At 42.6% G+C, this 23,776-nt stretch overlaps 1 protein-coding gene across 2 annotated transcripts in view; it reads left to right on the top strand.

Annotated features, from left to right (window-relative positions):
- Positions 1-23,776, top strand: part of TLL2 (tolloid like 2) — a 98,966-nt gene that overhangs the window by 63,754 nt on the left and 11,436 nt on the right. For both annotated transcript variants that reach the window (XM_074908324.1, XM_074908325.1), the window contains 6 exons: positions 4,111-4,235; positions 9,834-9,949; positions 11,931-12,033; positions 15,105-15,221; positions 19,329-19,474; positions 20,533-20,728. In XM_074908324.1, coding sequence (XP_074764425.1) covers positions 4,111-4,235; positions 9,834-9,949; positions 11,931-12,033; positions 15,105-15,221; positions 19,329-19,474; positions 20,533-20,728 — 803 coding nt within the window. The remainder of the gene's footprint in view (positions 1-4,110; positions 4,236-9,833; positions 9,950-11,930; positions 12,034-15,104; positions 15,222-19,328; positions 19,475-20,532; positions 20,729-23,776) is intronic.

The following is a 23,776-nucleotide window of genomic DNA, read 5'->3' as shown; positions in this document are numbered from 1 at the left end:
AACAATTTTTCTTCCCTTGAGGTATCTACTAGACCCTTCCAGCATTTGCTAGACTCTAAATGGTTAGAATTGTCTTGCACAAAAGCAGGATTAAGTTATTACTGCCATTTATATTGTAGATGCCTTTGAGTCTCTGTCTCTTGAAAACCAGGGTCCTTCAGAACACTGCTAGGCCAAAAAGGGATAAAAATGGCAAGAGTCCTTCTAAATTTAAATTGGTGCTTAATAGGATTTTTAAGTCTGTTTTCTTTAAGCCCTTTGTCTCTGTGACCCACCCTCACCCCAGTAGCAGTCTTTGTGCAGTAATTGAACTGAGCACTAAGTGCCTCTGTGGGCTGATTGTGCTCTCACCGTAAATAAGCAGTGCTGGGAACAGGCTTTTACTTTACCAAGACCTGTCTTGACATCTGCTTCCCTGAGGGAATGATGCTTATTTTGACCAATCAGTAGAGATTTGTGAGTGTATGCATGTCTCCTTCCCACTTTACTGAGTTTTGTGAGTGCTGGCCAATTGCAACCCATAGACCCCATGAAGATAGTAAGTTCCAGCAAGTTTCATTAAGATCAGTGGCTAGGAATGGGAGAGAGCCCTGTGTGACCCTGCAAGAGAAGGGCTATAATGGGTGTTTTAATACATTAGCAGACACCAGAAAGTCTACATAGGAAAAAGATGGTGTGAACACCCCACCAGCGGAGATGGGGTGTGTGAGTGAGGAGGAGGTGAAGGACACAAAGACATGTCTGTGACTTAGTGTCTTGAAGCAACTCTTATGTGGCACTTAGCTCAACCTTATTGTTTACAACTCCTGTGAGTATTGATGGTGGCAAATCATATGGTGTTTGCAATGGTCAAGTGCTGCTGCAAATCCTGGGTCTTTTTTATTCTAAACTTTGTACCTAGGACAGAAAGTGACAGCTTTTCTGAGACACAGTGAGTCCTACCAATGGAAATTGTTTCCAGTGGTGCTTTTGAAATTTGCTGTAGGAGTCACTCCTCATTTTCAGTTCACAGCAAAACTTACTTCTCATTTGTGTCTGTGGCTAATGGGAATGGGAGGATGGCACAAGAGACTGTAATGACAGCAGTAACAAGTTTTTACCGTGGGAATTTCTGTTCTTGCCTATATCACAAAGTTGCCTGTTTTGCAGAGTGTAGCTGCAGGTTTTTATTTCCTGGTGCTTTCATTGCGGATGTGGCAGCAAATTAAATTTAATATTGCTGGCTCATTAAACAATTTCTTATACAGCTGTCAAGACCCATAAATGGCAGCTTAGCAATAAGAAAGTTTAAACCTCCACAGAGCTCTAAGCAAATAGTGGTCACCTTAATTCCTTAATTCACTAAGTCTCTTGCTAGTAGACATGGCAGCACAGCCCAGAGTTATAAAACATGACCTCTGCAAAGCTCGTGTTCAAATTAGGATGCAGGTAGCACTACCTGCTTTTCAACAGGCATCTTCTTGATATAATTGTAACACACCATCTTAATTCTGTGCATGATGTCTATGCATCCTCCACAGGTTTTACTGCGTGAAGTAATATTGTCTCTCTTCTGCACATGGGGATATAAATGTAGAGTTGGGACAAAATATAGCTGCAGCTGAGTGCTTAACCTGCCTTGAACAGCTGCTTCTTTCAGTGGTGTTTAAGCACCTGTATCAGTTGCCCTCAGATGACACAGTGAATGGTCAGCATTTCCCAAGATTAGTTGATAATTTCATGATGTTTGCATAAATCTTTACACATTCAGGGTACTGTGTGGATGCTAATGACTCTTGAGAGTATCTCTTCTCTCTGTTGTTCTTAGCTAGTTGCAATGGTGGGTTGTTGTGCTTGGCTTACCACTGTGTTGGGCAGCTATTGCATGTTCTGCCCATGCCTGGACAGCAGGAGAATGGGGCATCCCAAGATTTCTGGGTTCTTTTTCTGCCTCTGGGAGGAGAGGTTAGGTATCTTATTCAGGAATGGTTCTGGTGTTAAAGTTCCTGAGCTGCTCTGTTTAATGGTGTCTGCTTGGTGTTTTTTAATTTGTGAGCCAAAGTATCAGTGCTATTAAAGACACACACCAAACATGCAGTTTAACATCATAAGTGTTGTTAAGCAGATGGGGTTTGGGTGGACAGCATGGGACTGCTGGGACTTGTGTGGTTTAGGCCAGGAAGACTCTCCTCTGTTCTCAGTTCCTTTGATAGTAAAACAAGAGGAACTATACTTACCACCATGTAATTTGGAGTCACGTTCAGCAATGCATGTGTAGAGAGTACAAAACTCAGTTGGTGGAAAAGGCAAACCCATAAATCTTACTGTCCCAACCTAGGGTAGAGCCTTCTGGAAAAAAATGTGTTTGGCAGGTAATAAGGGTAATTTGAAGCTGTGGGTTGTTTGCATTGTGTGAGCAATATCCTAGGTGTATGCTATTTGCAGAAGGCCAGAGGCTGTGAGTACGTAGTTGTGAGGGCTAGAATGGGAGAAAGAATCAAAAGTTTATATGTACAAGTGGTGGTTTCTCTATTGTCATTCTTCCCTGGTTGAGCCTGGAGATCTGCAGAAAGCATTTCACTGGCCACAGAAGTACATCTCTGCTAAATGCCAAGTTCTTCTCTGAACTTCTGAGGAGAGTTGAAAACTTACTGCAAGCAAACCAACCTGCTTCTCTGTTCATGGTGTTTCTGGAATTGGAGAATTTATTTTTGATACATAAACTTAAATAAATTCAGCCTGAGGCAAGCAGTGTAGAATGCCAGCTGGAATTCGTCAATCAAAATTAGATGGGCTCACCTCAGCTTGTAAGCACTCATTTTGGTGCTGATCAGGGACTTTTCCTACCACTGAAAGAAAAACATCCCCCATGCAAGAGTTGATTCTAGTTTTTAAAATAGATTAAATTCTTTCCTCTCTATTTCTTACTTCAGTTTGAATATTTACAAAATATTTCCCCCCCACAAAATGTGTTTAATAGAATGATAATTTCTATTCAAGAATACTGACTGCAGCTCTGGACAGCTGTGATCCAAGTACTCTGCCTGCAGGATTTATTTAAAATCAAACCAATGCAAAAAAACCTCTCAGACTCCCAAGGCTCTTACACAGCTGAACAGCCCAATGAACAGAATTATTTGTGTACTCAGAGCTTAACCGATACCTGAAGACTCTTGTATCAGGACTAGGCAGTGCTGAAATTACTGCTTCTGCCCTGATTTCCCATCAAACTCTACAGATAGTTGTATCCTGTCCTTCAGAAAGAGAAGTCTTCCTCACTGAACTGATGCTGAAATTTCAACTGTTAGCCTGGGCACCTCCAAGCCTGTCAGGCATTCAGGGGTGCAGTGAAATAGTTCCTATGGACTTGGACAGTCTGGCCACAAAAGCTTGGCCTTCATCAGCCTGGAGTTCAGGTTTCTGATTCCTCCCTCCCACTTTAGCCCTGCAGTCCTAGTGTTGCCTTGGGGTCTCTCTTGCTTACAAGCTTTTGCTTGGATGCATGGACTTTGCATTTTCATGGAGGCGAGGCCTGGTCTTAAATCCTTTACTGGACTGAGATCAGGAGTGCAGTAAAGAGCTCCTAAGTATGAAGTACCACATGGAAGAAATAGTTGTGAGGAAAAAGAGTCAGAGACAAGTGGAGTTACTAGCTTGGAAACTCATGCAGAACAAAGCTAGAGCACTTGGTTTTTTTCTCTTGTCTGTGGCAACCACAGTCACTGACAGCTACTGAACAAACTCCCCTTCCCTCTGCTCCTTTGGCTTAAATGTCCAATCTGTGCTCCTGCTGAGGCAGATGTACCATGAACCTCTGCAAGAACATTTCATTGCCTTTTCTGATTTATGGCAAGGAATGTGTCTGTACTCAGAGGCAGCAGCAATCTTGATATATTTCAATATATCAGGAATTTACTGGCTTGGCAGACTTGTGTGTACATTTGGAAGTTATCTGCTATAGCAAGAAGGCCCCCTCAAGATATGCAGTTATCACAATCTGCATTACTCTTGCTTGTTAGCATGAGATATATGGCCAAGGGGATGGTGTGGGAGGCCTGCCAGGATGACTTTCTGTGCATCATGTCACTTTCTCTACTTCACTGCGCTGTGTCTCTCTGTTCTTCCCTTTAGAGGGGTTTTCCTCGACACCATCCTTCCCCGTCGTGATGATAATGGGGTCCGGCCAACTATTGGTCAGCGAATTCGCCTGAGTCAGGGAGACATCGCTCAGGCGAGGAAGTTGTACAAATGCCCAGGTAAATATGGCTTGTGGAGATGGCTCCAGCTTTATTGTAGACACGTGGTTTATCTGTAAGGCCTTGGAGTTCAAGAGCACCTTAACAATCCCTTCGATGAAAGAGACTCAGGAAGTGTTAGACCATCAAATTCTTCAGGCTGGACCTGTGTGAGGATTGAACTTGCCTAATATGTGTCTCCTATTAGTACTTTGCGAGTATTCCAATTTGGTTTAGGGCTTCAGGTTAGTCCAGTAGAGTCTCTGTTCATAGAAAATGAAATTGATGTACAAGACCATGGACAGAGCAGGGACTAGGAATTAGCAAAGTGGCAGAGGGATATCTGGTAAACTGGGATCTCTACACACCAACCATCAAACTTCTGTTGAATTATTTCTATACTTCTTGTCCCAGAGACGAGCCTTAAGGAAACTGTAAGTGTATCTCTGTGATTATGTTGTGTTGCACTGAGGCTTGGGAGATAACATGGAAGAAAGCTCAAATATGCTGATTTGTGAAACAAGCAGGTGCTGGAAGCTGGTGCTTTGGGCTGTTCAGGAGAGGGCTTCTTTCTGCTGCCGAAGGGTTGATAGACTAGGAACAGTTTTGGTAGAGAACCCATCTATGTATGTGTGACATACTAAAGACCAATAGTTTGGGTTCTGCTTTATGTGGGGTCTGAAAAGGTTGGCAAAAACATCATTGGGATCACAGATACGACTGGGAGACTAAATTTACCCATCAGAACAAAAGGATCCTTTTAAACTGGAGGTGTTAGACAGTGAAAGTTTATGCAACAGTTTCAGCTGAATAAGTTAACAGAGAAAACCAGATTTCAGAAAAGCAATCTGCCAGACTTAAGGACAGTATGTAAAGAGAGGCTTCAAGCCAAGATGCACCCAGTCTGGTGCATCTGCTGACTGCAGCAACTGAGAAGGGAGACAGCATGGGAGATGTGAAGCTTAGAGTTAGAAAATTTAACAGGCTTTGTTGAATTTCTGCAGGTAATGAAGCATCCATGAGAAGATAGTGGAGAATGAGAGATGAGAGAGTTGCTCTGATTTTACAGAATGACTCTGTAACATTTGTAATAATGCAGGGACACAAAAAAGTACTTTTGCAAGCATGGCCCAAGAGTTTATCTAAATGGATTGGTCTGGCCAGCATATTGGCCCAGTTGAGAGTGGCTTTGACTGATCATAAACCTAATATGATCATAAATGATTAATCCTCTTCAAATAAGTATATCACAGAAAAAGGGGAGAAGGTGAGGAGGAGGAGTAAGTTCTACCAGTGTACAGAGTTGCATCTTAAGTGAGTGGCTGGCTACCACTGCTCTGTGAATCATTCATGAGGCCATGGAAAATGGTTGATAGCTAGTGTGCAAATCTGCTGCTTCTCTGTATCCACCTACAGGTCAGAGAGTTCATAAGGGTCTAGAACGAATTCTGGGGACTTCAGGGTCTGGGATGTTTGGGGATCACTTACCACTGAGTAGTATCACTTTCTTAGGTGTGCTAGTTCTAATTAACTTTTTCTTTTTACCACTCATAATTTTCTCTCACTTTTGGTTGAACGAGAGGTAATTCTTGGAAAATTATCTCACAGATTTGTTTAGGGATTGGTTCATTTGAATACTCAAAAAAAATATTTAGGGATGTCTTGCACCATGTTTTTTTTATTGAGTCAGACTTAAACCAACAGGCTTTTCATTCCCATAGCTGGAAGTATCTACTATAGATTCAGATTTCTTAAGGCAAGCTGAAAAGCCACTTTGACCTGAGGTTAAACTCGAACTAAAAGCTGCAAAACAACTATTTAAAATTAGAACCCTTCTGAGTCTCAAGTTTTCCACTTGCAAAGTAGAACTTTTCTGCCTTTTAGGTTTTTTTCCACAAAGCTGTAGCAGAGTTTGTTGCAGTTCAGAACTTACTTTGCAGCAGAATGAAAAGAGCTTTACGCCTACTAAACAAATTTTCTTGAAACATCTGTTTTGGTTTGGTTTTCTTTTTTTCTTTGCATAAGAATTTATACACAGGTTGCATTTGAAGAGAAGGGATGCAGTATATTTAATGACATTAACATCTTCAATTGTCATTTGAATCTGCACCTTGAAAAGTTCTCTTCCTCTGCAAAATGCAAACCACAGGAGTTCAAAACCAAAGGACTTCAGTTGTATGTTCAAGCAGGGTCTGAATTTAGGCTGAGGACAACTTTATTCAGTAGTCAAGCTGAGGATTTTTAGGTAAAATGCAACAACATAATCAGAAATTGAGTGGCAGATGATTTCCCTTTTAGAAAGAGAGTCTTCATCTGAGAATGCATGAGAAAATCCTCCCAAAAAAAGAGCTAGCATGGTCGAGGATGAGTTGCAAGCATGTACTGGTACGAGTCAGAAAAACTCCTGTCTATTGTAAGAAACAGGGCTCTCCCAACTCATTAGACTGGAGCTCTTGTAACTGCTACAGTTAGGGCTGGCTTAGCTTTTCCATTCTAAAACCGTGCTGTTCTAAATTGCTCTTAATTCCCCAAAGCTTGTACCTGCTGGGTTAAAGTTAGTGCTAAGCCAGGTGAAACCAAATGAAGTTTGCTGAAGGAATTTCTGGAAGACAAGTTGCATTCTGCTAAGTAGTAATAAATGTTAGATTTGATATGGCTGCATGATTGAGGATTTGATGAGTATAGTCACTACAAAATACTTTCAAACAGCATGTCCTGCTGCCTTGTGTGGTGCTAAAGGAGACAGACCTGTGTGGCAGTGCTGTGTAGGAATGGTTAAACCATAAATTGAGAATTGTCCTGCATTATATCATCCCTTCCAGTTCTCTCTGCATTTAAAAACAGATGTAATGTACCAGTAACCATCTGATGAGCAGTAAGTGCCGGTCACTCAACTATTTCATTTACAAATGACCTATGAAACATTCGCTTTTTCTACTTTGCTTTTCACCTCTGTTCCTTTCTAGCTGCTTATGTGTAAAACAGGCTCTTCACCATGGGCGAAAACCATCTCAGCTCAGTTTCCAAACACTAGTCTTATTGGACCTGACTTCTTTGCTACCAAGTGGAGTACAGTTGTATTGCTTTTTGGTGTGCTCTGCAAGAGATTGTGCCCTACACACAAATATGCATTACTCATGCATGTGCAAGCAGTCGCTCTCCTCTGCACTGAAAGGCCAGCCTCTCCCAGCGTGTTTGGAGAGTTTCCTCTCCAAGGTAGATAGCTAGCTGGGTCTCCTTTCTTGATCTTTCAGCAGAGTAATGTTTCATAGTAGATACATTAGTACCTGTTCCATAATTACAATCTTGCCAGGAGCTGTGTAATTACACTTAGGAGAATTAAGTCTGGGCTGTCAGAAACCTTCACTGTGGTACAGCTGAGGGCAGTAATCCTCTTTGTTTTGTGTTGTTATGGTCATGTAGTATGTGTTCTCACTGATTAAGAGCTCTCTTTATAATTTCATATTTGTTTAAATAGATTTTTGAGCAGAGAAAAAAAAACATTTATTTATCTTGGTGGGTTATGGATTTGAATCCCCTCTTTATAGGGACACCTTGTCAGATGTTGGCATTCCTAGAGCCATCCTAAGGTGGTGGTCACTCCAGACCATGCATTGACCAGTGGTGATGCCAGAGGATCAGCTGAAGAATGTCTTGCTGTCCTCAGAATAAGTATGGCTGGGACCCAGCTTCTTTGAGATGTTTGTCTGCTGGGGCAGCATGCATTTCCTGATTGAGGAGCATACTGGGAGCTGGAATTATCCTAACAGATTCTGACGCAGGTAGCAAGGCAAGGCATCTTTGCAAGAGGTAGAAAGGAAGAAAGTGTATTTATTCTGCAAATAGAAGTCCAGATTTCTTCTCCAGTTCATGTGGGTTATCACCTTTTACAAGCATCTCCATCCACCCAAAGAATACAGACAGCATCACCTACCAAACATTTTGGGAGAGGTGAGAGGATATTAGCTATTTCTGCTAGAACGGGATATAAAACTTGCTGTGCAATGCTCCTTTGTAGTTGCATAATGGTAGGGGAAGTTGTCAGGGCTCAAAGCTGCTTGAGAAGGAAGGAGCAGTGTAGAGGTTTGGACCTTTCATTTATTTTCTTCATTCCTCTGGGGCAGATGTGTGCATTTACCTGCCTGTTTTGCTCAGTGGTGCTTTTTTCTAGTAGTTTAATATACCTTTGGCTTTTCTGACCAGAATCAGTTTGCCAGATCCCATGCTGACCTGTGTCTTGAAATATGTGCTACTTGTTCCTAGGAGTGACTCCACCTTCCAGAGCATCCCATTGAGCTGTTTAGTTGGGCAAAAAACCCTTTTTGTGCCCCTGCCTATTGTTCATTTAGTCTGATCTGTCAAGCTGTGGATCAAACTACTTCAGAGAAATTAAGAAATTCTGGTCTAGGTGACTCCCTCTCCCCTTTTTGAAGATATTAAACTTTTTGAATGGGACCAGTCTCTTCACCTCCAACTTCCAACTCTCCCATCTAAATGTAATCATGGCTGAAAACTTAGTGAGTGTGTGATAGCATCAGACAGAGGAACATCCCCTGGCATTTCCATGAGAAAGGGAGCCAGATGTTCGGGCTTGTCAGATCTTTCAAAGCACTGCTGCTTAACGAGGGATTTTTGGGAGCTGTCTTACTGTCACTGAGGAAACCAAGCTGCAGGTCAAGAGCAGTTTTATAACATCAGTGGGTTAGGAAATTGGAAAAACAATTGGAAAACGGGCAAGCCAAGGTCCCTGTTCCTTGCGATAAGTGTTTGCATGTGTCTAGTGAACACTCTGAAGGATATGGGAGCTTTGATATTTGTGATCCTCCCATCTAGCCAGTCAGCTGCTCTGCAGGTGTAGATGATCACTCCTTGTTCCAGCTTGGTCCTCCTGGCTCAGAGAGCAGCAGCCATACCTTTCCCAGATGTTGGAAGCTGCAGTTCTGTGAAGGAACATATGTCTTCATATTACTTCTCAAAAGTTGCTCTGGAATCTACATTTCGTCAACTGCAGCAGGCCACAAAAATGGGAGGGTGGAGAGCAGAGTGACCTGCAGTGCTCACATTTTATCCTGCACAGTGTGACAGCAGGGTAGGTGCTAGACAGCCAAAGCATGACGTCAGTGGGCCTTGCCCTGCTTTTGTTAGGATGTTTTAACCCCCCAAAAAATATACTTAACAATGGTAACTAAGGAGAACTTAATTGAGCAGCTTGTAATGAAGGGAAAACAGACTTGTCAGCAGCAGTCTTGGGGTTGTGAGGTGGAGTGGGGTTAATATTTTGCATTTGATTAGTGGATGAGATATTCATCTGTAGGGTTGAAACCTGAAAATGCTGGTGTGTGGAAGGAAGATGAAGGAAGAAGGGTGCCTTTTTAAAGCTGTTTCTCCTGTGTCCTTGCACTGATCATCTTCTATCCTGGGAATTCTGACAAATTTCACATCACCTTTTTGGCAAGGTCTCAGGTGGTCAATATCCTTTGGCCAGTACCATGAATGAACATCCTTAGAGTACCAGCCACCAACCTGCACACAGCAGCCATGTGCAAACATTCTGGTAGACCCTGATGTCTTTCAGAGAGTCACTCATTGTTGCTGTATTTTTTCCCCCCTCCCCTGTAGCTTGTGGAGAGACCTTGCAGGACTCAACAGGAAATTTCTCAGCCCCTGGTTTTCCAAATGGCTACCCCTCCTATTCTCACTGTGTCTGGAGGATCTCAGTGACCCCAGGGGAAAAGGTAGGTGCCACACCAGCATAAGGTGTACTCTGCACTTCCCTTGCATGTGGTTTTGCTTGTGATGACATTGTTAGCAGCTGCCAGAAGATCTCTGCATGCCTAGAGTGCAGGGATGGATCCTGGAAAAACTCCTGAGCACCACTGCTGTCCTTCCAGAGATGGGGTCATGAATACATGGTCCCGAGGTGAGAAGAGGTAATGCTGGAGCAGAGCCCTCTCGCAGGTCTGGGCTGCGTGTTGATCTCTGACACTTCCTTTCAATTCAAGACTGAATCCTGCATAGCCTTTTCCTGCCACCCACTAGCTCTGGCTGGACTCACCTTTCAAAGCCAGGTGCCAGTCAGAAGAGTTAGATGAAGTGTGCCAGCAAGCTGGGGTCCTACAGGGAGCTGAGGAGCTGTGAGTGACATCAGCGCCCTGGCCCTGTCACACAGGCATAATGGCCCTGTCAGAGGACTCCCACTCCCTGCCTTGAACTGCCAAGCCCCACTGAGCATCTCTTTCTTCCCAGATCATTTTGTTTTATTGATCTTCCTGTGGAAATGAAATCTTTCCTTAATCCACTAACACCAGCCCTTCAGCCCTTTCATGCCATACCAAGCTGCAAGAATACACAGCCTGGCTTGGGAGCTCCTCAGCAGAGTGGCTTTGCTGAAGACCACCCTCAGGATATACTTAAGACTCAGACTTGAACAAAGAAGAGCAGAGCTCACTCATTTTGCAGCAGCTGCCTTTCTCTGTGACCCAGTTCTGTCACCTGCAAGCCCAGTCCCATGCAGTGCTAAGTTCCCACCATTAGCTTCAGGGAGAGCTTCGCCAGGGGCAGAGGTGCCAAGAACCATCCAGGTTTTGAAACTATGGCACTGGGAGTTGTGCGGTGTAAATCTTGCTGTAAATTCTCCCTTTGTCTCTCAGCCTCTTCAGAAGAGCTGTGTCAGTCGGGAGCCAGCGTCTAAATGCTGAATGACTGATGTTAAAAAAAAACAAGTTTAAATTAAATGCTTCAACTTACCTGTTTAATCAAATGCAGCAACTGGTACAAGATAACATCATAGCACCAAGGCATTAGCTTAGAACAGATATTGGGCTTGTAGTACTCATCTGCATAGAAACGGATGAACCTTCCTTTGCTGCCCAAAGTCAGAAAACTGCAAAAGTGTAAGTGACATTGTTACAGACTGCACTCTGCACATCCAGCCAGAGCTTTGGGGTAGAATATCTGTTTTAAACTAATGATGTTTCTGTGACAGACTATATAGATGTAAATTAATACATGGATCAAATCTTGTGAGGACAAAAATGCCACAAGTACACCCTGTTGGTGACTTCTAATCCATGTTAAAGAGGAAGGAGACCAAAGGGATAAAATTTTAATGCTAAACTCTGCTTGGTGAAGCCACTGAACACAATTGCGTCACAGTGATGCTGTGTGTAATTGTCAGGATGTGGAAACTTGTCAGCAAAATTAGCTATTGCTTATAAGCGTTGTTTATATAAGGGTATAGACCCCAAACATCTGTGTTTTGGGGCAATGTGTTTCTCTATGATGTTCACATTAATCAAAACCAAAGATGTAGTTTTTAATTTTAAAAAACAGAAATTGGGCTTTTTCTAAGTAGCATTTTAGTAACTGAGGAACAGTGACCGTGAATTAGAGAATGGGTAGCAAAATGCTATTTGCTGTCATGTACTTTCATGGTTTCATTAAAATAAAAAGCAGGGTTTGTTTTTTGAGGAAAGCTGATTAAAAAATCCAACTGTCTTTTCCTGCATACCTGCATACTCATTTAGGTAGCACTGTAGCAGAGGTGAAGCACGTAATCTGTTGGGTCTTCCTTTAAAGTAGCTCCCTTCCTAAAGAGAAGTGTGTATTCTCTCCCTTCCTTTAAAGTAGCTCCCTTCCTAAAGAGAAGTGTGTATTCTCTCCCTTCCTTTAAAGTAGCTCCCTTCCTAAAGAGAAGTGTGTATTCTCTCCTTTCAGATTATGTTAAACTTCACATCAATGGACCTATTTAAAAGTCGCCTTTGCTGGTATGATTACGTGGAGGTGCGTGACGGCTACTGGAGGAAGGCTCCATTACTGGGTGAGTAGCTATTTCATTAATTGCATTTTATGTGGTGTTCTTGATGTTTAGGGGGGTGGGTGGGGGAAAAACCCAGAAACAAACCTTCCTTTACCTGGAAGGAGCCTACATCCAACCAGTACACTGGCCATCCATTAATGTCTCCATCCAGAGATGTTGGTGCGCTGTATTCACACCAAATGATCCGTGCTCCAAGCCCTTTGGTAGCAAAGACTTCATTCCTTCCTTTTACAGCTTGAGAAGCAAGGCAGAGAGGTAAGTGAGCCAGGGGCATGGCTAGGACTAAAAATGTGGTCTTTGGAGTTTTATTATTGCTTTTTCCTAAGACTGGGGTGGAATTGTCAGTCAGAATGAAGCAGCCATACAGCTCCTGGCCCAAGCTACTGCCATTATTTCTCAAGAGTTTATGTTCACAAATACATAGTAGTCTGTATTTTGAGCCTCTGTACTGCTGGCAGGGAACTCGCTAGACCATGCCTAGGATGTCAAACTGTGCAAGTTATCTACTCTGCTCCTGTTCCCAAAGATCTCAAGACAATGCAGCTCCTTTGTGTCTTCCCTATTCCTCTGCCTCCTGCTATCATAACTGCAAGTCTTCTGTTACCCTGAGTGGGCAGTCAGAAGCTCCACCTGCTTTGCCACTGGCTCTGATCCTGACTCCATACCCTGACCTTGATGTCCCAGCTTGTAAAATCTGCACTGCAGACAGCCCCTTGTGCCTGAAAGGAAAGAAGCAATCAGGTTGTATAGCATCTCCAGCTATGTTAGAGTTGCTGTGCCCCATGCTGCAGCATAGGAGTGGGCTAGTTAGTATGGAGTCAGTGGGCTTGGGGAGGCCTGAGTTGGCCTCTTTGGCCAACTGGACATCACAGCACTGGTACCAGGCGAAGTGCTGAGGCTGAAGCCATGCTGCTCTCCAGAAGTTTCTGTGGGCTTATCTTTCAGCACATAGTTGGTAGCTGTAGCTGGTTTTACTTCTTTCTGCCTGTTTTGGGGTTGGCAGCATTTATTGCTGTTTTCTGCTGCACATGCATCAGGTAACATTGCTCCAGCAGCTGCAACTTAAATCTTTGTTATTTTAGTTTTTCTGCCCAGTAATTTAAAGGTATTTCAGAAGACAAGCACATCCCCGTCCCCCTAGTGCAGGTGGACTCATGAGTGTTTCCATCTGGAAGGAGACGCTGCATGAGTGGCCACAGCTCCCGCAAGGGGTTGAGCCCATGAAATTAGCTCGGAAGAGGCAGACAGACGGCAATTCAGCAGGGGGCGGGGAGGGGGATTAGTGTGAATTGTGAAAGCATGGCTTCTTGCGGAGAGAAAAAAATACATGTGCGCTGCATATTTTCCCAGGGAAGTGTGTGAAAACCCAGCCTTTAAATGGTGTATAACTTTTTATGAATGGGTCCTTTATCACACTCTGAGGAGTTTGTTCATTCTCGTTCCTCATCTGCGTTTCCTCTCCTTGACACCCTTGTTAAACTCCAAGTCTAAATCCAGGAGGCAGTTGCTCAGTGACCCTCGAGAAAGGAGCTTTGCAACTCTGATGCTGTTTGTTAGCATCCCCTCTGGGAGTGGACATGGGAGATGCCATTGGTAGGCTTCAGGCTGTCATGCTGCCCCAACAGCGCTGGGCAGTCTGGGGGCACAAGGGCTCAGAACTGAGCAGTTGAGTAAAGCTAGGGTCTGAGATAATGTTTGGATGAGTGGCTTCACAAGAGAAAAAAGTGGTGATGAAACTGCAGTTGCAGAGAAACAAAGTTTCCAACACACCTTCTGAATTACCTGACACAGAGGCATAGCTCTTGCATCCTTGAAGGTCATAGCCTTCCTGAAGCTGCCAAGTGGTGAAGATGGGGCAGGCAGAGCCAGAAGTGGCAGTAGATGACTGGGCAGCTTGACTAAGCAGGAGGCCCCTAGGCTTTCAATACACAGGATTCATGCCAACTACTCTGCCCTCCATACATAGGAAAAGCAACAGCCTTCGCTGCCTGCCAGCCAGTAAGACTTGAACTGTCTGTCTCCTCATTCAGTGTAAGGAACTACCAGTGCAGTGTGCTGATGGGAACTAAGGTGTTCTCTTGCAGGTAAGGCATTAATCAGGTTTTTACCCAGTGGAGGTTGTTCAAAGAAACCTTTGCCTGGTGTTGCAAGGCCAGGATCCCTATCACTGCTGCCCTGACTGAATTCAACCTGAGGAACTGCCCTCTGTCAAATTCCTACTGGGGATTCAGTTGGACAGGGTGCCAAGGCCATGTTGAAGTCAGTATATATCCCTCCTGGTGTCAGTCGACGTGAAAAACCATGCTTGCATGAAGTGCTCTCATGCATACTTGATGTTTGCTCTGTTTCTGAGAGGAGATTCTTGTTGGAACAGGTAGAGGAGCACCAAAATAGGGTTGTTGAGGTTGTTTGGGCTGCAGATGCCATCTGCAGCTGTTCTGTTTCAGGATTCATCCTTGCTGGCAGGATTTGTGTGTTTACCAGTGCTGGTGCATGCCAGAGAGCTCAGAGCTGGGTGAACCATGGATCAAAAAGGCTCTTGGTCTCTTTCTCTTGAAAGAGATTGAATGACTGCAGAGGCTTCACTGGGAAGAGGTGAGAGCAGAGGATGAGATAAGGGGTGTTTTCTTATCAGCATGGCCACATCTCACCCTCAGTTTGACTTAGACAGTTTGCTTTTGGATGCAAAAATGCTGATGGAGTTTCCAAGGCCTAGCAGGTGGAAAGGATGTTCCCTAATGTCACATCTTTAGAAGAACAGGGCATGGTTCCCCACCCTTGCAGCTTATTTGCCCAGTTATGTGATCAGAACAAGAGCCCTTTTGATTTTACCAGGGTAATAGAGGCTGCATCTGTGACTATGGGATTCTGGTCCCAGCTGAAGAAAACTTTTATTAATTTAATAATTGAATACGAACTGGGGGGGAGGGGGGGAACTCATTCAAAAGCACAAGTGGTGGGAGTGAAAGGGTGTTTTACACAAGCCAGAGCTCCTTTAACCACAGACTCTTTGCTGCCTGGGGCCACCGGTGCCTGCTATGTGGTGCTATCATCTCTTTCCTGCCTTCTAGGTAGATTTTGTGGTGACAAGATCCCTGAACCAGTAATCTCCACGGACAGCAGGCTGTGGATCGAGTTCCGGAGCAGCAGTAACATCCTGGGCAAAGGCTTCTTTGTGGTTTATGAAGGTACAGCCCCTTAGCTAGAAGCCTGTTGTTTGCAAGGAGCAGCCAGAACAGGATGCAGGAGTTTATGGGATCAGCAGGAGTTCCACTTCACTGTGTGGTTAGATACAGTCCCCGCTCTTGTGTTTATGGGAATTGGCAGATTTTGCAGGCTGTTTCAACAGACAAGGCATGGATCTTCCAACTAGATCATCACATTTTTGGGGGGGGACAACAGGATGGCAGCACAGAGCAATAGCTTCCATTCATAGGCCAGGTTCTGTTTGCCCTAACTAGCCCCTTCAAGCAGCCGCACTGTGTATAACAGGAGTTCCTTTCAGTAATTGAACAGGAAAAGTTATTTTTTGATCATACATTTTATATCACTTAATGCAGCTTATTTTGGAGGTTTGTTGTTTGGTTTGTTGGTTTTGGGTTTTGGTTTTTTTTTTTCTCAAATGTAAAGGCTCTTCTGTGGTTTCTTCCTGGTATGTTTTACTTGGAGAAGATTAGAAATTAGCACATCAGGTCTTCTGCAGATCAGGTACTGTGGAGACTTGCATGGCACTGAGATGCTGAAACCACTTTGGAGGAGGAGCTGTACTACCAAAGTCACTAACAAATCAGTAACACCCGTTCTCCATATATGTTTATTTCTTACAATAATGATTCTAAAATGTATTAAAAGCCTTCATCGTTCTCTGGGCAGCAGGCATTTTCTTAGAAGTACCAGTGTTGTCAACAGTACTGAGGTTGACTGTATTGGTACTGACATATCATCTTCTTTCTGCAGCCACAGGAACAAGCATGACACTGGAAACCCAGTGCCCAAGTCTCTAATATACTCATATAAATGATACTAACTTGTCTCTGTTCTCTTCTTCTGTGTGAAGAAAGCACAGGACTGTTGGGGAAGGGCAAATAAAGCATATGAGGATTTCACAACAGTGTGGGGCTAACAAATCTGTTTTATGGAAGAAATATCTGGTTTCTGCAGGAGTTGTTGCCCCAGAGCCAAAGGTAGCTTGCCTGATATTTTTTTTTTTTTTTTTTTCCCCCACATCTCTCCTGAGAAGCAGCTGTTGCCTGGACCATGTGGTTTGTAACACCCTTTTTATGGTAGTTTGTTGGAATTAGAAGTGATCAAACCACTGTGTCTCTAATAGACTGTTTTATTTTGGCTTATTGCTTTGGAGGGCTAGTCAGCTTAATTCTTACAATGGGTTATTCACCAGTGATATCTGGTCCAACTTTAAAAAAAAAAAGAAAAAAAGCAAGGCATGTTTTGAGGAAGCAACTTCCCTGTTCTTCATTATACGTGTTAATATGGTGTCATGCTTCATATTGCTAAATGAGACTGAAAGAAAAATATTTTTTGTGTTGGCTACATGCCAAAGTCACTTTGCAAAACTTTCTTTTCTCTTGATAATTTTCCATTTTTCCTGTTGATTAATAAATGACCCTAAAGGTTCAGTAAACAGGAGCAATACTTATTTCACTTGACTTTTGAGGAGAGCAGATGAAAGTGGGATGTGCATCTAGTGGTCAAACTTTGCATCCTTCTGACTGCTACTATTTGCCTGCTTCTTCAAGACACTGTCTTTTTATTTAACCCTTTCCTGCAAGAAACTTCCATTTGGAAAGTGACTAAGCCTGAGAGCAAGCACAGAGTGTGATTGATGGAAGCCAGCTTGTGCCACAGAAAAAGTGATGGCCCTTTGCATAGTTCTTTTCTTAGCTCAGCCTCCTCTTGTCAGAGCAGCAGGTAGTGAGATTATCTGCATCTGTCTCCGTAATTTATTTGCTGAAATGGGAGAGTTTCCAAAAATCTTCCTTAATCCTTATTTCTCTCTCATGCAAGCTCTGGTACTGGCATGTTTCTTTCTTCCATTGTCAGGTAGTTTACTCAGCTGTTTTGTGACTTCTGTGTCTAGGTAATAAGGGTAATTTTTGTTTCCAGGAAGGATTGCCCTTAAATGTTTGATTTTCTATCAATTTTTGTCCAAAAGCTCTCTGTCTTGCTGTTAGTTCCTCTTTTGAACTCTTATCTGTCACATACTAAAAAGTCAACGTGGGTTTTAGCTCTGCTTCTCTGTCCTCTGCTTTAGTGAGAGGGCATGTAAATGCTCATGCATCTGAACTTTGCTGGGAGTTCAGTGAATGAGGACGGATTTTTGTATTTGGATTCCTTCAGATCTTGACCCTAAAATTTTCAGTAGATGAAAGAGGCAGAAGCACGTAATCATGTGATGGGAGAATTACTTGATACTAAATGAGTTAATGTGGTGAAAGTTTCCTCACAGTTCAGTCATATTCCTTTTCTTCCGTGAGATTCAAGATGGGAAGATGCTGGTGGTTTTGCCCTACAGTACTACTGGCAGCCCCAAATTTGTCATCATTATTGCCTTCTCAGGCTCTATCAGCAAATGTTCTTTCCATTTTGCAGTGAAGTTTGCTCGGCTGAATTTCAGCGTGAACTACTGCAGTGTATAGAGAAAATACTGTTTGCTGGCTGACAGTTTTATGGCTGTTAAAAAAAAAAAACAAACCTGTCAGCATCTCCTTAATGTAACTGATAACTTTGTTTAAGTAAGTTCCTTTATTTAGGGAAATGGCACACATACACAAATGGTGGGATGCCTCCCACGACTGGAGTGGTACAATTGATGGCTACAAGCTCTTTTGAAGGGATAGACAAGGAAGGAGAGGTGTGGGGTGGTGCTGTATGTTAGGGACTGTTAGGATTGCTTTGAGTACAAGTGTAGTGAAGACAGGGTGGGGCGTCTTTAGTAACTAGTTTAGTTACTAGTCTTTAGTTTAGTTTAGTTAGAATCAGAGGGAAGGGCAACGGCGCAGATGTTGTAGTAGGAGTCTACTATAGGCCACCCACCCAGGACAGAGAGGTGGATGAGATACTCTGTAGGCATTTAGGAGAAATCTCACAATCACTTGCCCTTGTTCTTGTGGGAGACTAACTTCCCAGACATCTGCTGGAAATACAACTGCTCTTGTAGTCCTCTTTCTATTAGGTGGGGGAGACAGTTCTATAAAGTGTCCCTCAGAGGTTCTCTCTAGACCCACTTGTAGCTCTGAATGCATGAACTCAAACTGCAGCCTAAATTATGCTCTGCAGCTGAATTTAGAGTGCAACTATTTGGTGGTGCCTTAGCACTGATTCTCTTAAGAAAGAAGTTAGCACTGCAGTAGTGAAACGGTGCTTTTAACTAGGTCAAGGTTAAGCTTAGCAGCTTACAATGCACACCAAGACAATGTTACCCAATGCAAGCAATTTCCAGGACTCTATAGGGAAACCTGCATCTGAATTGCTAATGCAATGTGTTTTGGGGAGACCCCAAGGGTGCAGGTGGTTGATGTCTGGCAGGTGTCATTGCAGTGCCATCTCTCTTGTACTTACTATCAGTGCTTTTTGTCTGTTTGACTTTAAACACAGCCAAAATATTCTTTAGACATATGTGTCATGTATCATGGGGTAACATTGGTTTTAGCCTGTGATTTTACTTTAATTTGTTGCATAGTCTTGCAGACAATTATGGTGAACTGCTGTTGTCTTTGAGGTCTCTGCTAGTTTTGTATTAAACTAGAATAATTAAATTTTCTGCTCTTGATCCTTAAGTTATTCATTCTTACATTTAGCACAAAGCTTAATTTTTCATGCACAGCAGTCAGCCTGTTGGTCTCCTGGTGAACAGCTCAACTCATGCTCGTTAATATTGCCATCGTGTGGCTGGATTAGATCTGCAACTGGTTTGTTGGTTGGTTGGTTGTTTTGGGGGGTTTTTTTCCCCCAACTTTTCTTGGTCCTTGGCGCTGGTAGCAGGTTTTAAGCAGTTCTGAAGGTGACCAGGTGTGTGAAACACACAAATCCAATAAGTTTCTCTATCCCAGTGAGTTCACCTTGTAAGGAGGTTGGCACAGCAAGACAGGAGACTGTCATTAAGACAAAATGTTAGATAAGTGAAAACTTCCTTGACTTCTAGTTGCCTTTGTGTAACAAATGGTATTGATACAGATTTGAATGAGGAAGAAGGGTATGTATGGAGCAGGCTTTACCTAAGGAAAAACCTTCAATCTCGTAGTTTTGCTGTTTGTTTGTTGTTTTTTTTTATGAAGCTATTTGTGGTGGAGAAATTCACAAAGATGCTGGCCAGATCCAATCTCCCAATTACCCAGATGACTACAGACCTTCCAAAGAGTGCATCTGGAAGATAACAGTTTCTGAAGGCTTTCACATAGGAATCACATTCCAAGCATTTGAGGTGAGAAATGTCATTTTATATTTTATTATTATTTTATATACTTTATAGTATATAATATACTATACTTATATTATACTTTATAGTATATACTGTATATATTATTTTGCCTATGTAGATCCTTTAAAATTAAGAAGAGAGTGATGTAAATGCTAATTTAAAAAAAAAAATCTTTTTAATACTTGAGAACATCCTTTCTCCTCACCAGAAGTTTTCTCAGAGATTTTGAAGTGAAGTTTTAAATAGGATGAGTTCTGAAAAACTGTTACTCTAGACAGAAGGAATTGGAAGGGACACGAAGTTGTTGATGATGTTAAATAGGGCGTCATGAGTCCTTAAATTTTCACTCTGGTCAAATGAAATTGAATGGTCACAATCCAGGCAAAAAACACCTGCTGGTGTCACTGTGCCTTGGCAGGTTGCAGGACGTTTGTGACTCTCCAAGGAAACACCATATTCCCAGATGGCAGACAGGCTTTGAAGAGCTTTGAAAAGGTTTTCTCCTACTGGTTATAGGTTGTCTTACACTCTTAGCTAGATGCCTAATGATCTGTTTCTGACTACTGATATATAAGTCACAGACAGGAGTGGACAGAACCTGAGTTGGTGCATAAATCCCATCTAGCCCATTTTTTTTCCTGTGGCTTGTGCACACTTACTGTGCTTGTCCTGGAACGGGCTGATACTGCTACCTCCTAGCTCTGACCCCACATCTATTCCTTGAACCTTTTTGTTTGTAGTTTTTCTGCTCTTTTCCTTACAGTTTCTCATGGAAAAGCAGCTTGTAGATACTCAGTGACTGGGTTTCACTGAAGGATAGCCATGAAATAGCAGTAGAACTAAGACATGGCCGGGCTTGAATGCAATTTCAATTGCATGACTGTTCAGTGGCAGCCATGAGACAAGTACCTAGTTGTGACTGGTTGTTTGGGATGCTCCTTTGGAAGCTGATCTCTGGCTAAAGTCTAACTGGATAACTAGTCTGACTCAGAGCAGTCATACTAGTCTGACTCAGAGCAGTCATACTAGTGAGCTGCAGGGACACTCTTTTCCCATTGCAGATTGAATGGCACGACACCTGTTCTTATGACTACCTGGAGATCCGAGATGGCCTCACTGAATACAGCCCACTGATCGGTCACTTCTGTGGCTACGAGAAGCCAGAAGATATCAAATCCACTTCAAATAAAGTATGGATGAAGTTTGCATCTGATGCAACCATCAATAAAGCAGGCTTTGCAGCAAATTTCTTTAAAGGTATGTGATCTAGTACCTCTCAGTGTCGAAGCTGGAGACTATTCATCCCTTCACCTACTGCCATCCCAAACTGATCAGCTACCATTGTATCTACTTGTAGTTAAGAGCTATTAGAGTTGTCTGTACAACCACCAATATCAAGTTTCTATTCAAATTGATCTGAGAGTATAGAGGGGTTTGATGCTGAGGCATGAACACTGCCTCCCTGATTAAGACAGAAAGCAAGCCTACTGGGTCAGTACCAGCACAGGCACTAACGCCTTGTGTTGCACAGCTGGACAGAATGTGACCTCCCTTTGTCCATGCCAGGGGACACTGGCATTTTCAAAGAAGGTGCTAGTACTGCACAAAGTGTTGAAAACAACTCTCTACTTAAGTTCTATTCCAAAAGAAACCTCTGGAGAGAGGGTAAATTTGAATGCAAGTAGAATCCCAGGGAAATTTTCTGAGTGCTTTAGGAGACAAATGTGTTCCTAAACTGAGATCCTCTTCAGGAGGATGCGAATAAGACTAAGATTTTTCGTAAGAACTGGACCCAAGACATGGTCACCAGCATCCTGGTGACTTGATGGTGGCAAGAACCAAATGTCTATTTGGGAAAATACCTGTGGAGCTGCTGCAAGGTGGATAGTCATGTTTCTCTTAGGTTCAGTGACAGTTGTACAGAAATAATAGCTACAATGTCAATATTTGGATTGCATAATTCCTTTACTTATGTCTGGACCAAGAACCACAGTAGTCATAGCTACACAACTTCTAGCTAGCTTGCATTATGGACAGAGTTGATGTCAGTTTGCAAAAGCTGGGTAGATATACCTACAGGCAACATGTGGAGTTTCAAGCTGGGATCTGAAGTCTGCAGCCTGTACCTCCATATCCAATTTTGTCTTGCGTTAAAGGGTGTCATGGTCCATTTAGATCTCTGAAATTTACAGGACAATGTACTCTGTGAATTAAACTTTATTTCATGAGCTTATTAAGAAATACAACAAACATGTCAGGGCTCAATCCCCTTTGCTCAGACTAGTCTATCACATGAATTCACTTATTCGCCATTCAATTTATCAGGTTTCACAATTTATAACACATAATTCTTAATCTGTGCATTTATGTGCAAAAAAAAAAAAAAAATTTAAATAAAGCTTAATTCAGAGAGTACATTGTCCTGTAGATTTGAGAGATCCTAATGGACCATGACAATTTGAGAGATCCTAATGGACCATGACAAAGAGTTATTGCAAAATAACTGGTAAATACTGTGATGTTTAATTCCAGTCCCTGAAAAACTCTCACAGTGCCTAGACTTCCTTGTTTAAATTTCTCAGGTTCCATAAAGACACAGACAATACTTCTTCCTAAAGACTTTTTGGCTTCTTGCAGGAGCCAATAGTGCAGACTAACTGCTGCAGAGATGTCTTCCAGGGATTGGCACTACATGGAGACTTCTTAGCCTGCAGCAAGTCATTCTCTAGAATCTGAGGTTCACCTGCAAGTTTGTAGGGAAAAAAAGTTACACACTGAACCTGGGATGTTTTTCCTATGATACAGATAGTCAGAAATATTATTTTTTTTCTGTAAAAAAATTCATAAACATTCACTAATTAGTACAATTGCAGACACAGGTATTGTCTGTGAAGTTTTTGCTGGCAAACTACATCTCTCAGTGTCTGCTTGGACTTCAAGTGTTTGAACCAGAAACCATGTGACTCGGGCATGTTTAGGGTGTTGCTAAATCCATGCTGGTGAGTCCGTCTGAGGAGCAGAATGTATTTGCTTGGACCAAGAACCACAGTAGTCATAGCTACACAACTTCTAGCTAGCTTGCATTATGGACAGAGTTGATGTCAGTTTGCAAAAGCTGGGTAGATATACCTACAGGCAACATGTGGAGTTTCAAGCTGGGATCTGAAGTCTGCAGCCTGTACCTCCATATCCATACCAGCCACTCCATGAACAAAATAAATGAACAAATTAAATGGCTCTGCATGCACTCTTCAGGCTGCTACCCATAGCTAATTGAGCAATGGGTCAGCTTTGCCTTAATGAATTATGACAGGAATAGAGCTTCAATTATACATCTTACTACACTGAAAGAAAATAACTCGGCTTAAAAAAAACCCAAGCAGAATTAAGGATGGAATTGTATGTTATGCTTTGTGAGAACTTGCATGGTAACATCTAACTTTTCAGAGAAAAACCTGCAAACAGTTAAGATTGAGTAAGCTCAGAGAGGGTAAGCCATTGGTCACATCCAAGAGACAATGTCAGCAGAATATGAAAAGCAATTACCTCATGTCCATCCCATCAGGTATAGCTCAAGAGAAAGCTCTAGGATTATTCTTTATTACTTATCTTCATTTTTGTAACAAATTGTTTGTATCACTGGAGCCTGTTTTGTATATGGTTGAAGTGTTAGTAGTGATGTGCTTGTCTTACATTGTTGTGCCTTCCTTCCTCATGGCAAGCATTAGAGGAAAGACAATACTTCACAAAATATACCTGCTCATAGCCAGGACATGTCCTTCTGTGGTAAAGACTGATCACAGGGGTGGTGTTTGATCTTCAGGAGTTGTAGCCTCTCTCTTCTCTCAAGCAAGTGATTTAACAGCTAGATTAGAAGCTATTGAACCTGTACCCAAGCATGGAGCAGCAAAGAAATACTCTACTATCTTCATAGTGAATCCACAAACGGAAACCAGAAAATAAAATTTGTTTGGACTGAAACTACTGAAGTTGGGGGCTCCTGACTGTGGGAGGGCTTTGCAGGAATACAGTGTTATCAATAGAAGAGAACAGAATATTTCAGTTGGAAGGAACCTACAGTGATCATCTAGTCAAGACTGTTCCTATGTGAGCTATGTAACACTAACTGTTACTGGAACATTATACTTGCTGTAGATGTCAAGGTCTTGGCAGTGGGAGACTGCAGGGGCTGCCCCATGCCAGACAGATGGTTCAAACTGGCTACTCAGTGGACCCACTGCAGGACACAGCTGATTCCATTAGTTGAGCTGGTGGCACCTCTGTGAAAATGTGTTTAAGAAAGGT

This window comes from Athene noctua, chromosome 5, assembly GCF_965140245.1.
Source record: "Athene noctua chromosome 5, bAthNoc1.hap1.1, whole genome shotgun sequence".
In the NCBI taxonomy this organism is placed as follows: domain Eukaryota; kingdom Metazoa; phylum Chordata; class Aves; order Strigiformes; family Strigidae; genus Athene; species Athene noctua.
This window is presented reverse-complemented; position numbering and strand designations above follow the sequence as displayed.